The 13,981-nt window shown below is 40.5% G+C and overlaps 1 protein-coding gene across 1 annotated transcript in view; it reads right to left on the bottom strand.

Moving 5' to 3' along the window:
* Positions 1-293: 293 nt before the first annotated feature.
* The window catches only part of RBKS (ribokinase), a 95,787-nt gene continuing 82,099 nt past the window's right edge, over positions 294-13,981 (bottom strand). The window contains exon 8 of the mRNA XM_055540636.1: positions 294-585. Coding sequence (XP_055396611.1) covers positions 412-585 — 174 coding nt within the window. The 3' untranslated portion in view covers positions 294-411. The remainder of the gene's footprint in view (positions 586-13,981) is intronic.

Below are 13,981 nucleotides of genomic sequence, written 5' to 3'. Positions count from 1 at the left end.
AGCTGAACATCAGCTGCCCTTCTTAGGAACTACTTGTGTGACCCAAGTCATACTCCTCTTTCCCTTATTTAACATTCTCTGCTCTGATTCTAGACACTGTTGCTTGCAAATTCTGCTGTTTGGTGTACATAACAGTATTCATGATGTGTTGGCAGTAGAGTTTGCTGGTTCCTGAATGGCGGGGTTGTTTGTACGGGTCTTTGTTGTAGTATCCTTAATTCTGTCTAGTTGACTTTTGCATGAAAAGCAAATCATTATAAAGAAATAATTGAAGGCTTGAGGATGACTTGGTAAATGAACATAATATTTGCAAAGAAAGGAGGTGGCATTTTATAGTAAGCTGCTAATTAACAGTGCTCATCCTTAAGTACATTTTATTTCCAGGTATATTTACTTTGGAGTTAATAGCAATCAAAACAGATCAAGGGGTAGGTCTTTTTTGTATGGATAAGATGACTGTGTTCCTGTGACCAGGACACTGACCGCTGCGATGAAATTAGATCTCTTGAGCATTTCTTCCAAGGACAGATGGGAGTAGTAAGCCAGGTAGAAGGCCAAAGCGCCCACAAAACTGTCACCAGCACCCTGTAATTCAAAGCACATTTATAGAGAGAAGCATATAGTCATTTGTTGCCCAATCTGTGTTTTCAAAATATTTAAGTATACTTTTAACTTTAGTTTTAGGTTTACAGAAGAGGTACAAGGATAGTAGAGATTTCACATAGCACACATCCAATTCTGTAAACATCTAACATCACTAGGGTACGTTTGCCACCACTAATGAAATAACAGTGTTATAGTATTAACTAAACTCCGTTCTTCATTCTGGCTTCCCCGATGGCTCAGTGGGTAAAGAATTGCCTGAAATGCAGGCGATAGAAGAGATGTGGGTTTGATCCTTGGATGGGGAAGATCCCCTGGAGGAGGAAATGTTCATCTTCTCCAATCCTTGCCTGAAAAAATCCCACAGACGGAGGAGCCTGGTGGGCTACAGCCCAAAGGGTCGTAAAGAGTCAGACACGACTGAGTGAATACACATACACACCCATACTTCATTTGGATTTCATTAGTTTTGCTTAGTGTCTTTTTTCTGTTCCAAGATCTCATCCAGGATACCTAAATTACATTTCATTGTCATATTTCCTGAAAGTCCTATAGCTTGTGACAATTTCTTAGACATTCTTTGTTTTTGATGACCTTGATAGTTTTGAGGACAGGTTGAGTATTTTGTAGAAAGTACCTCCATTGGGATTTGTGTCTGTTTTTCTCAAGATTAGACTGTGTTTATGGTTGTAGGGAGGAAGACCACAGAGGTGAAGTGTCATTCTCATCAGAGCATAACAAGGGTACATACTGTCAACATGACTTACCACTGATGTTGATCATGATCGCTTGGCTAAGGTAGTCTTTGTCAGCTGTCTCCACTCTAAAGTTACTCTGGTCCCTCTTATCACACTGTGTTCTCTGGAAGCACATGACTAAGTATAATCCACACTTAAGGGGTGGGGAGCTATGCTCTACCTTCTTGGGGGTTGAGTATCTCCATAAATTATTTGGAATTCTTCTCTGTGGAAGATATGTTTCTTTTCCCTCATCTATTTATTTAACTTTATTTATATGAGTATGAACTCAGGGATATTTATTTCATTCCTTGGGCTATAATCCAACACTACACTATTTTGTTGCTCAAGTTGTTCCAGCTTTGACCATTGGGAGTTCTTTCATCTGGCACTTGTGTCCTTCTGATAAACTCTCATCATTTTGTTTTTTGAGTGCTTTCCTTATTTTCTGACATTATAAGATGCTCCAAGCTCATTTTGTATATTCTCTGCTCTAGAGCTCGAATTAGCTGTTTCTCCATTAAAAATTCATCAAGGAAGTGGTGAGAGGCATTCAGATGTTATTTTCAAACTAAATGTAGGGACATATAAGGCTTATTCCATTTTCCCTGAATTTCCAAAGGCCTGCATTGGTGAAGGCCTTTGGAAGCAAAAACCACCAAAGAAAGTCTGTTGACCTCGCCTTCAGATTGGGCAATACTTAGTCATGTGTTCATCCAACAAATGTGTTTAAAATAAATCTGATGACACAATTTCACTTGAAAAATCACTCTGGTATTTAACGGCTTTCAGGGTCATTGTCCAGTTTTCCCCAGTTTGTTGCTTCCTTAGTCCCAAGGGCTTTCATAACAAATCTTGAGGCTCTACTCGAGCCTTTACAAAGAACCTTGGTATGCAGTACTGTTTCAGTTGCAGTTTAAGTATTTAATGAGCTATGTGCCTAGCACAGTGATGGGTATTTGAAAAACAGTAAAATCCATTGTGGATTAAAGGCTAAGGTGGCAGTACTTGACACATACTGTTGAACTACAAGGAAGGGTTTGAGGAAAGCCTGCTTAAGGGGAGTCCTTATGAAATGGGACAGATTTATAGGGAGAAGGAAGGCCTTAGAACAAAGATATAGGAGGCGGAAGGAACTGGGTGAGCTCATGAGACAGCGAATGGCTTAAGGAGAATGACATTTCCCCTTGTTTACACAGATAAGCCGTCAATATTAAACTTGCCAAGGAGTCATAGTAACACAGGTGTGAATTCAACACTTTCCTTCCTCCCATAATGTTTTCTGAGTACTGAAAAATGTCAAGCACTATGCTAGGTGCCTTAAAATTGTTTATTAGTGTTTCCTCATGGAAACAATGGAAAAAGAGACAGATATGCCCTCCCTTAGTTTGGAGCACAGCAGTGCGACAATAGACAGGTCTGAAAGCAGAGAAATCATGAGCTAGGTCGAGGGTGTATTATGAAAACATGGGAAATACTACAATATATGAGGAGTTACGGCAAACCCCCCCCCCCTTTTTTTTTGGGCAAACTTAAGATTTCACATCTTCATTCCTCCTTATATCATACACAAAGTTAAGCTCCAGGTAGGTTAAAGGCTTGAATGTAAAAAAATAAAACTAACATAATATGAAAATTTAAATGAATATTTGAATAATTCCAAGTAAGGAAACCATAAGCAAGTCACTAAACCCCAAAACCATAATGAAAAAAAGAATAGATTTAATTTATAAAAATTAAAAAAAAATATGTCCAAAGACACTGTAAATAAAGTTAAATGAGGGACTTCCCTGGTTGTTCAGTGGTTAAGACTCTGTGCTTCCTCTGCAGGGGGCCCAGGTTCAAGCCCTGGTAGGGGAACCAAGAACCCACATGCTGTGTTGGTCAGGCAAAAAAAAGCCAAACGAAAAAGTACAAATTTGGTGAAAATTCTTTTAGTATATATGACATATTCCTAATATTCAAAGAACACCTCCAAATTGCTGGGAAAAAGACAAAACCCAGATAAAAATGGACAAAAGATACAGGTTTGAAACTTCAGAAAAGGAAAAGTAAATTGCCAATAAGCAAACAAGAAAAGTTGCCACATTATCAGCTATTAAAGAAATTCAAATCAATATTTTTTACCCATCAGACTGATAAAAGAATAAGATTGATAGCAAAAGCAGCAGGATGAAGATAGAGAGGACAATGATACTCTCATATAATACATTTGTTGGTAGGAATGGAAAAGAGCAATACAGTATTTGTTAAAAAATGTGTATGTCTTTTGACTCGGTGGTCTTGCTTCTGGGAATCTACAGAACTGAAGGCTCTTATATATTGGGATATATGCCCAAAGATGTTGACTGCAGCATTGTTTCTAAAGACAAAATACTAGAAATAATGTGATTTTCTATCAAATAGGAGAATGGATGAATAAACTTATACTTTTGTATTATGGAAAAAATATGCAGCTGTTAATAAGGAAAGGTTAGCAGTATATGTACATACCTGGAGGAATGTCCATTACTTGAGGCAAAAAAGATTTCAATATCATGATTCTATAGAGGGTTAGTGGGAGAAAAAAGAAAAACAGCTGTGCCTAGAGTATGTGTGCATTTTTTAAAAAAATACAGAAAAAATGAAGGATAGGTATCAAATTATTAAAATTTATTTTTCTTATCTGCAAAGAATGGCAAATTCTTTTTTTCCTACCTACTTGTATATTATTGTTTAACCTTGTTATTTAAGCTTACTGTTTTAAACTTGTAATACTTTTCCAAAAAAATTTAAGGCAGTAAGCATATTTAATGAGAAGTTAAGTCATGCCTCTATGCCTTGCTCATTTTTAACTTGCAGCCTAACCAGAGCAGAGGCACAGGGCTGACGGGAAACATTCTGGCACCAGTGAAGACATTAGGCTTACATACTCCAGTCAGCTAATAGGCCATTTGACTGCAAAGGGGATTTTTAAGGAAGTTTAAAAAATACTGTACCTATATCTGAAAAGACTCTCCTAGATCACTTAAATTTTTCCCCACTATAGCCAAAGTCATGGAAACACAGTGCTTGGTAGAACTGTGTGTGCCAGAAGCATTATTTCGGCACCAACAATTTTTACAGCTTGATTTCCATTTATTCTCAGTGCTATACAGTTTGTTGGTAGATAGCAAAGGCAAATCCTTTCTGTATTAAAAAAAGGGATTTTTTTTTTTCCCTGCAAAGAAAACTCTAGGCTAGATGAAAGAAAACCGAAGTCTTGATGACTTCACTGGAGAATTCTAGCAAGTGTTTAAGGAAGAAACAATACTAATTCTACATAAATTCTTTCAGAAAATAGAAGAGACAAGGGAACACTTCCCAAGTCATTTTATAAGGCCAGCATTACTGTGGTACCAAATTCAGACAATGACATTACAAGGAAAAGCAAAATAAAACAACAGATCAGTATCTCTCATGAATATAGGTGTATAAACCTTAAAATTTTTAGCAAATTGAATATATATCATGACCAAGTAGGGTTTATCCCAGGAATGCAAGACTGGTTTAACATTTTAAAAAAAGGAATTCACTATATTAAAAACCTCAAAACATTGTATATTACTTATACTCCAAAAAAAAACCAAAAAAAAAACAAAAGCAGAAGCAGAAAAAGCATTTGATAAAATTCTACATTCATTCATGATAAAAATTCAGTTTGGAATAAAAGTATAACTCAATCTTCTTGATAAAGAACCTTTATGAAAAATCTATAGTTAACATCATTCTTAATGAGAAAGACTGAAAGCTTCCCCCTCTAATACTGAAAACAATTCAAAGGTTTGTTCTCACTGTTTCTGTTCAGCATCATACTGGATTTCCTTGCCAGTGCAATCAAAAAGGAAAAGCAGGAAAATGTATACAGATTTGAAAGGAAGAAGTAAAACTCTTACTATGCAGATGGCATAATCACCTATGTAGAAAATCCTGCTACTGCTGCTGCTAAGTCGCTTCAGTCGTGTCCGACTCTGTGCGACCTCATAGAAGGCAGCCCACCAGGCTCCGCCGTCCCTGGGATTCTCCAGGCAAGAACACTGGAGTGGGGTGCCATTTCCTTCTCCAATGCATGAAAGTGAAAAGTGAAAGTGAAGTCGCTCAGTCGCGACCCCATGGACTGCAGCCTACCAGGCTCCTCCGTCCATGGGATTTTCCAGGCAAGAGTACTGCAGTGGGGTGCCATTGCCTTCTCCGATGTAGAAAATCCTAAGAAATCTAAAAAAGTTACTAGAAGTAGTGGTAACCAGTAACTAATAACCAATATTTTAAAAAATCAATTTTATTTCTATGTACCAGCAATTATTAATAATAAGAAATTAAAACAGAGCAATACCATTTGCAGTAGCATAAAAAATATGTTCAGTTCTCCCTAAACTGATCTACAGATTCAATGCAATTTCAATAAAAACCCTAGCTTGCAATTTTTAGAAACTGGCAAACTGAGTCTAAAATTAATATGGAAAAAATAAATAAATAAAATTAATATGGAAGTGCAAAGGACCTAGAATAGACAAAACAATTTTGAAAAAAGTAGAACGAAGTTGGAGGATATCAACTATCTGATTTCAAGAGTTACCATAAGTTATAATAATCGCAGATGTTGATGTAAGGATAGACATGTAGATCACTAGAACAGAAAAGAGAATATAGAAATAGACCCACAGATATATATGGTCAACCTATTTTTGAGAAGGCAATTCAATGGATGAAAGGACAGTCATTTCAACAAATGGTGCTGGAACAAATGGGAATCTATATGCAAAACATGAAACTTTACCTCACACTGTACACAAAAACCAACTTCAAATGAGTCAGAAACCTAAATGTGAGCATTAAAATGACACAATATCCAGAAGAAGAAGATACAGGAGAAAAGCTTTGTAACTTTGTGTTAGGCAGATTTCGTAGGACACCAAAAGCATGAAATATTAAAAAAAACTGATAAACTGGACTTTGTCAAAGTTAAAAGTTTTTGCCCTTCAAAAGAATATCAAAAGGCAAGCCACAGACTGGGAGAAAATATTTGCAAAACATATGTGATAAAGAACTCATAACTCGATACTAAAACTCAATATGACAAGCCAATAAAAATGAGCAAAAGATTTGAACAGAGGGGTCTTCAAAGAAGACACAGATGGCAAAAACAGTATATATAAAGATTCTAGACATTATCAGACACCAAGGAAATCCAAATTAAAAACAATGAGATAATAATACATACTCATTAGAAAGGATAAGTTTAAAAAGACTAAAATACTGACTTTTGGTGTAGATGTGGAACAATCTCATTCATCGTTTGTGGGAATGCAAAATGACACAGACACTTTGGAAAAGACTTGGGCAGTTTCTTATAACATGTAACATACACTTAACGTATAACCCAGCAGTTCTCCTCTTAGGTATTTACCCAAGAGAAGTGAAGACATACATCTACATAGAGACCTATATGTGCATGTTTATAGCAGCATTATTTATAATTGCACCAAACTGGAAACAATACAAATGTCCCTGAACTGATGAATGGGTAAACAAACTGTAGTATATCCATATAATAAAATACTATACTTACAACGAAAGGAAATGAACTGCTAATACAACAGCATGAATGAATCTCAAAAGTATTGTGCTTAGTGAAAGAAGCCCATCAAAAGACTACATAGCATATTGTATGATTTCATTGATATGAAAGTATAGAAAAGGCCGAAGTATTGAGATAGAAAGCAGGCCAGGGGCTGGAGAATATCAACTGCAAAGGGACTGCATAGAGAGCTTCCTAGAATGATAAAGTTCTGTATTATGATCATGTTGGTAAATGATTATATGCATTTGTCAAAACTCATTAAATCATAAACTTAAAATGGGTGAAATCTTATTGCATACTAAAATGATATCTCCATAAAGCTGATATTTTATAAATAAAGACTGGGATAGGGTGGGGGCATTCAGACATGCAGGGTCATAAATTGTGAAAACCTTAACTTTCTTAAGCACACTGGGATTACTACTGATTTTCTCTAAAGTGCATGGTTGGGATAATTACTGAGATGTTATGACTGTCACATAGGAATCTGTCTGTTTTTATATTGAGAGCCCTAATTCTATCACTGCTCTTCCACTACAGATGTGTCTCTTTTGACAGCGTGGGCTTTAAAGTTAGATAGATTTGTGTTTAAATCTTGGCTTTAAACTTAGTATTTTGGGGACATTGGGAAAATTAAATTCTCTGCGACTTAGTTTTCTTGTAAATAAAATGCAACTATTAACATCTTCCTCATGGGGATTTTAGGAATCTGTCATTCCCTGCTGCTCAGTATTCTTACCCAAAGTCATCAAATAGAACTCTTAAGTACTTCACATACCTTTCCACCGTACTTCTTTGACCTCCGTTGCTCTTCTACCCTCAGACTGGGCATATTAATTCCACCTTTGGTTCTTTCCCTGCTCTTTCCCATCCTCAACATTTCTGCTGAGTCCCCCTTTCTCTGTGTCTAGTCTGAAAGACATTGATTGTACCTTCTCTCACCTGTCTGTGGAACCCCTTTCTTTCCATTTTCAAAAAGGCCTTCCAGATTACCCCATTTTGCCACAGCTATTCAAAACACTTCAGTCATCTATGTGTTTAAGCTTAAAAGTGACATAAACATTTTCTACTTCCTGTTCACCTTTGCAGATATTGGGGTGTAGATTAAATGTTCAAGTTCACATAAAAAAGAGATCCACTTGCAATTAGGTTGACCTAAAAAATGGAGAAGTAATTTATCTAAGGAACAGATCCCAAATATGGATAAGTTGTTAACAATTACATTAAAATTTATTAAGGGAAGACTTCCCTGGTGGTCCAGTGGTTAAGAATCCATCTGCCGATACAGGGGACATGGGCTTGACCTGTGGTCCAGGAAGATCCCACATGTCGCTATGGAACAACTAAATCTGTGCTGCAACTGCTGAAGCCTGTGCACCCTCGAGCCCGTGCTCCACAAGGAAGCGTAGCCCCTGCTCGCTTCAGCCAGAGAAAGCCTGAGTGCAGTGGTGAAGACCAGCACAGCCAAAAATAAATAAATAAAAAATTTACTAGTAATCCATAAATCTATACTGATATTAAATAAAGGGAAAAAAATGCCAGCTAGTAAATACAGAAATCTGAAAAATCACCATTTTGAACCCAGAGTAATAATAACTAATTCAGGGAAGAATCATCAATGGATACATGAAAACTGCTGAACAAAGGTCTGATGAAGGCAGAATATTTCCAAGTTTCAAAGTCTTTCCCCACAGATTACCTATTAATTACAAAAGGGAAAAAGAGTAACTCTACATGGAGAAATCTGGTGGACAGCACCTTGACCAAGGGATCAACATACCAGTAAAGGGAGAAACGGACATCACATGCTCCCTGATGTGGGGCCTCGAAAAGGAAATACAGTCACTTGTGTAGTATTCCTGCCCCAAATGCATAACCTAACTTGGATTATGGGGAAGCATCAGATAAACCTAAACTGAGAAGAATTCTATAAACAATGAGGTTGTGCTTTTCAAAAAAAGATCAATATCAAGAAAGGCAAAGGTTAAGGACCTGTTTCATAGTAAAGGAGACTAAAGTGACATGACAGTTCAGTGAGATGCATAATCTTGGACTGGCTCCTGCACAAAAAATTTATAAAGAACATTATTGCACTGTGCATGGAAGATAAGATTATCTCAGTGTTAAATTTCCTGAATTCAGTAATTACATTGTAGTTTTTTTTTATGTCCTTGTTCTCAGGAGATATATCCTGAAGTATTAATAGGTAAAGAGTCACCGTGTCTGCAACTTACTCTCAAACTGTTCATCAAAAAAAAAAGTATCTTTATGTATTTTGAGAGACAGCAATAAAACAAACTGGCAAATCTGTTCGCATTGTAAAAATGTTAATAATTGGTAAAACCGTGAAGAGTATATGGGAGTATTGCAACTTTTCTGTTCTTTTAAAAATTAAAATTTTTGTTAAGAGAAGTTTTTAATAAAAGAAATTTTACTAAAGAAGTTTAAAAAAATCAATGTTGGTCACTCTTGAATTTTTAAATGGTCCAATTTCAGCCTCTGAATGATTTCCCTCTTTTTCTAAATTCAATCAAGTGGACATCTGAAACAAGCTAGAGCGAACTGAACTGAGCAAACCTCTTTCCTGCAATTGGGAGTACCCCATCTCATTGAGGCAGTTTCCTCTGCCACTGAGGACTAGGCAGTGACACCCACCTGCAAGCCCAGGGGACTGGAAGGAACATTTTCTGGCTGTGACACTGAGTGCAGAGAAGCTGAATTCTGCGATGTCTGTGGTAGCACTGCAATGGTGCCCAGTGCTCCATGCCAGTAACACAGCTGGTTTTCAACCAGGAGCTTTGACTGAGGCAATTCCATGTGTCAAAACTCCTCTGCGAGGCCAGAAATCTTATCTGGTTCTTCCCGATCTGCTGACTCCCCAGAGTTACACAATCCTTAAAAGTACAATGTGCTCAATTAATGACTGCTGATGGGCCAACTCTCAGCTGCCTGGGTCTCCACCTTCTCACCAGAAAAGAGATGGTGGGAGTCCGGGGTGGTGGTGGACTACATTCTTCTTCACAAAGAAGGCAGCCGTCTAGCCTCATTCCAAAAACAGTACAAGAAAGCAGGGAGGCTCCTGGCTGACAGGGGGCCATCAGCTCAAAGACGTGAAGGCCAGTAAATACTATCTTAAAAGTCACATTGCATCAAACAGTGAAAAAACTCTGAAATTTAAGCATGAAGGGGTGGGACAGTACTACTTACGTAAAAGAGTGTTAGGGAAAGGAAGGGAGTGAACTTCTATTGTCTGCTCTGCATCCATCAGGAGGCCGCAAATCTGGGTACTTTCATACACCCAAGACTGACCTCATTTCATTTTACAATGACGCCCCCTGCCCCCAACCCCCCACACACACACCCCAAACCAAGCTGAAAAGAGTCTCCCTCCCTTTCGAATATTTATTTGGCCGCACAGGTCTTAGTGTGGCACTCAGGATCTTTAGTTGTGACATGTCAGCTCTAGTTCCCCAACCAGGGATTGAACCCGGACCCTCTGCCTCAGCATTGGGAGTGTGGAGTCTTGGCCACTGGACCACCAGAGAAGTTCCTCCCTCCCTTCTGATGTATTTGTTTGTACTTCTTTAGGACACTTAAAACACTGTAGTGACTATTTGGTGTATAGGCCTAGAGTCTGGGACAACTTGAAAACTCCTTGAGGGCAGAGACCATATCTCCGTCCCCTCTGTCTCTGACTGCCTCACTCAGCGTTGACTGGGTGAGCTGACCTGAGTCTTGATCCTAGCTTCACTGTGTTTTTCTCTCCTGGTGCTCTCTTCCAAGGGGGCCACATGTCCCTCACTGAACTATGTGTGACTTTGTTTTGTATCAGTGAAAATGGAGGTTAGGTTGCCACGGCCCAGCTACTTGATAGTCTCATTGTTGAATCTATTTATACCACAAGGCTTTCAAGTGCCAATAAATTACTCGGCTGTTGATTCACATCTTCAGTATAACTATTTTTATACATTGGTAAAATTTTTTTTTTAATGGAAAGTGCTTTAAAAGTAGAAGCTGTATTGTATCACTGTGATTTTCCTGTAAGTAACGTTCTTTCCAATCAATCATTCTTGGAATAATGGAATAGTTCTCATTGATACAACATGATGGTTTTAACCTTTTACTGAAAATTATTTTTGTGCCAAAAGGGGTGATGGCATAATTCATCTATCTTCAATAAAAATACCCAGGTGGCTACTATTCATTGCCTTCTCAACAATAACTTCCTCTTAAGGAAGAGCCGCCCTTAGAGAATGGATGTGCCATTCTGAAAGTCCTGCTCTCCCGAGGGCCTGCCACTCCTGGATATCCTGCCACAGCTGGAGTACCCATGAAGTGGAAGGAGCAAGACACGCCTGTGGAGAACCTGAGGCCTCCAGTGGGGTGGAGGGTGGGAGGGCAAGGCACTCTGCAGGGCTGGTGGGGCAGAGATAACACTCATGAGCAGCTGATGAGAGGAACCCCAAGAGGAGAATCTGAGAGGTGGGTACTCCTAAGGACAGCACCCAAAGGTGGCTTGGGGAGGGGACAGCCTCTGGCACCAGGACTCGATGCAATGTGGCCCTGGGGAGGCTGGTGGCTGTTTTCCCTTCTCCTCCCTTTCAGACCATCCTCTCTGTCCACCTGCCCCCACTGCCCATTCCCTCCCACTGCCCCTTGCCTGCCTGAGTCCTTGACTGTGACCCTGGTCTGCTCCTGCACTGAGCTCACCGGCTCAGTCTCTCAGGGCTCTGCTGTCTGACAAGAGACACAGTGATAAACCTCATAGGTATTGATGGGGCTGTAGAGTCTGGTTATACAAGGTGGTTCTGCATGAGGGTGCCCAGGTGACAGGGTGACCCTGGGTCTGCAGGCCAGGCTCAGCACTCTGAGCTGCGTGCCTATTCAGAGGCACCTTCTGATTTGCACAAAGTGCCTCAGGGGTTGGCAGCAAGCCTGGGGGATCCTTATTTTAAAACAGAGGAAACTAGGATTTAAGGAGGTTAAGTAACTTGCCCACTGTAGGAATAAAGGAGGTAGATGGCAGTAAAGACTGTACCAAGGACATCTGGGTGGAAATCTAGCGGCAGAGCAGGTGGATAAGCTATTTTGGGACTGAGATTGGGCTTCTGGCTACTGCTCAATTTTTCCTGTTTCCCCAGGGGAAGGACTTATGTTTTCTGTAGTGATGAAGAATGCCAGGAGTGAAGACCATGAATGTCTTCTGGAGACATTCCAGAAGACCAGAAAGACCATGATGTCCCTCTGGAGGGGGTCCCGTTTCTCTCTGCATGTTTGGAGCAGGAGCGGAGAAGAGAATGGGAATCAGAGTTGCCCTGAGCAGGTGTGGTGGAAGAGGGCGGGTCTAAAGGGAGCAGAGATTTCAGGAAAGAATAACCAGATAAATAATCAGTTTAGCCTGGGTAAGGAAGGAAGAGGTCAGGAGGGGTCAACAGGTCAGAAGAAAACAGGTAACTAAGGAATATGAGAACTAGTGTAGGAGAAGAAGGGTGCGAGCTGGTTGTGCGATGTGAGTTTATTCCCACAGAACAGAAGCGGTGCCAGGTATTAACCATTTCCTGGGAGTCGTCATGGGAGTGGGAGGCTGGAGTGGAGGTGAAGAGTCCTGGAGTCATCGTATGTTGGTAGCATTGCAGGGGTGGGAGGGGGATGGAGAGAGAAATGGTGATGTGGATGCCAGCGTCTTAGATAAACAGAGAATGACCAGGAAAAGAGGTCCAGGCTTTGTAATTGAATTGCATGAGCCTCGAAGATGCAGGAATCTACAGGAGGGGAGAGAAGGGGCGGCTGGAAGCCGCAAGAATGTGCCTTAGGACCAGGAGCAGCTTTCACCTACAGGGGCTGTGTGGGGAGTTAAGGATGTGAAAGAGCTTACTTATGAAGAACAGGACAGCCAGAGGTTTAGGGGGCAGAGATGTGCAGAGCAGTAAGGCACCCTCTTGGGGCCCTGTGGCTCTGTGACCCTCCTTGGTCTCTGCTCTGGGTCTGTCTTCCCCCTCCGGCACTGTGGCTGTTGGTATTCTCCCAGGTTCTGCCCTTCACCCACTGCCTTTCTCGTCCCCCTAGTATCCTGGGTGTGTCAAATACTGTGCTGTTACGGTCTCGACTGCTATGAATCTGAGGAGTCCTCAGTCATTACGTTTAGCCCAGATTCTCCTCTGTCTTCAGGCTTGTGTATCTTACCTACCTGTGAGTCAGCTCAACCAGCCTCATGTCTCTCTGTGGCAGGTGACTCTAACTCCACATGCCTGAATCAAACTCCTAATCTTGACCAAACATGAGCCTTTTCTTGTCTTTTCAGTTTGTGGCACTTCCACCCTGAAAATCTTGGGGGTCTTCTAGATAGCCACCAGCTGCCAAGTTTAAATTCTAAATATTTCTTTAATCTGTCCCCTCATCTCATCCCTACTCCATCCCTACCTCATGCTCACATAACCACTGGAGGACCACGTTCACTTCCTTAGCTATTCGCCCTGTCTCTGATCTGGCCCCTTCTACTCCATCCTCCATACTGCTGTACATCGGGCCACCTCACTTCCAGCTTAAATCCCTTTGAACATTTCTCATCTTTCTTGGGATAATGTTTTAGCTCCTTAGCATGGCACACGAGGCTCCCCCTGCCCACCTCCCCAGTTTCATCTCTTACTTTTTCCTACTCACACATGTAACCTTGGGTCTTCATTCATGGAGATGTCTCTGCTTGACCTCATTCCTACATTAACTCCTAGACTCAACTCAGCTATGAACTTAGTTATCACATATTTATTGACTGGTACCATATTCAAAGCACTGCGTTTTCCCGGATCCCACAAGTCTGGGTTACATACCCTCCTACACACCCCCGCCCTCCTCTGTGGTCTTTATCACTTCCATACCCTCGCACTAGTGCAAGGCCAGGCTCACTGCTGAAATATGTGCTGACTGAATCAAGGACTGTCAGGAGGCTGGGTGCTGAGTGATCAGGTGAGGAGCACACGCTGTCTCAAGACTGCCCTGTAGGAGGGATGACAATGAGAGACCTGTGAAGGTCCTAGTTTGCCAA

Source organism: Bubalus kerabau, chromosome 11, assembly GCF_029407905.1.
Source record: "Bubalus kerabau isolate K-KA32 ecotype Philippines breed swamp buffalo chromosome 11, PCC_UOA_SB_1v2, whole genome shotgun sequence".
NCBI lineage: Eukaryota > Metazoa > Chordata > Mammalia > Artiodactyla > Bovidae > Bubalus > Bubalus kerabau.
This window is presented reverse-complemented; position numbering and strand designations above follow the sequence as displayed.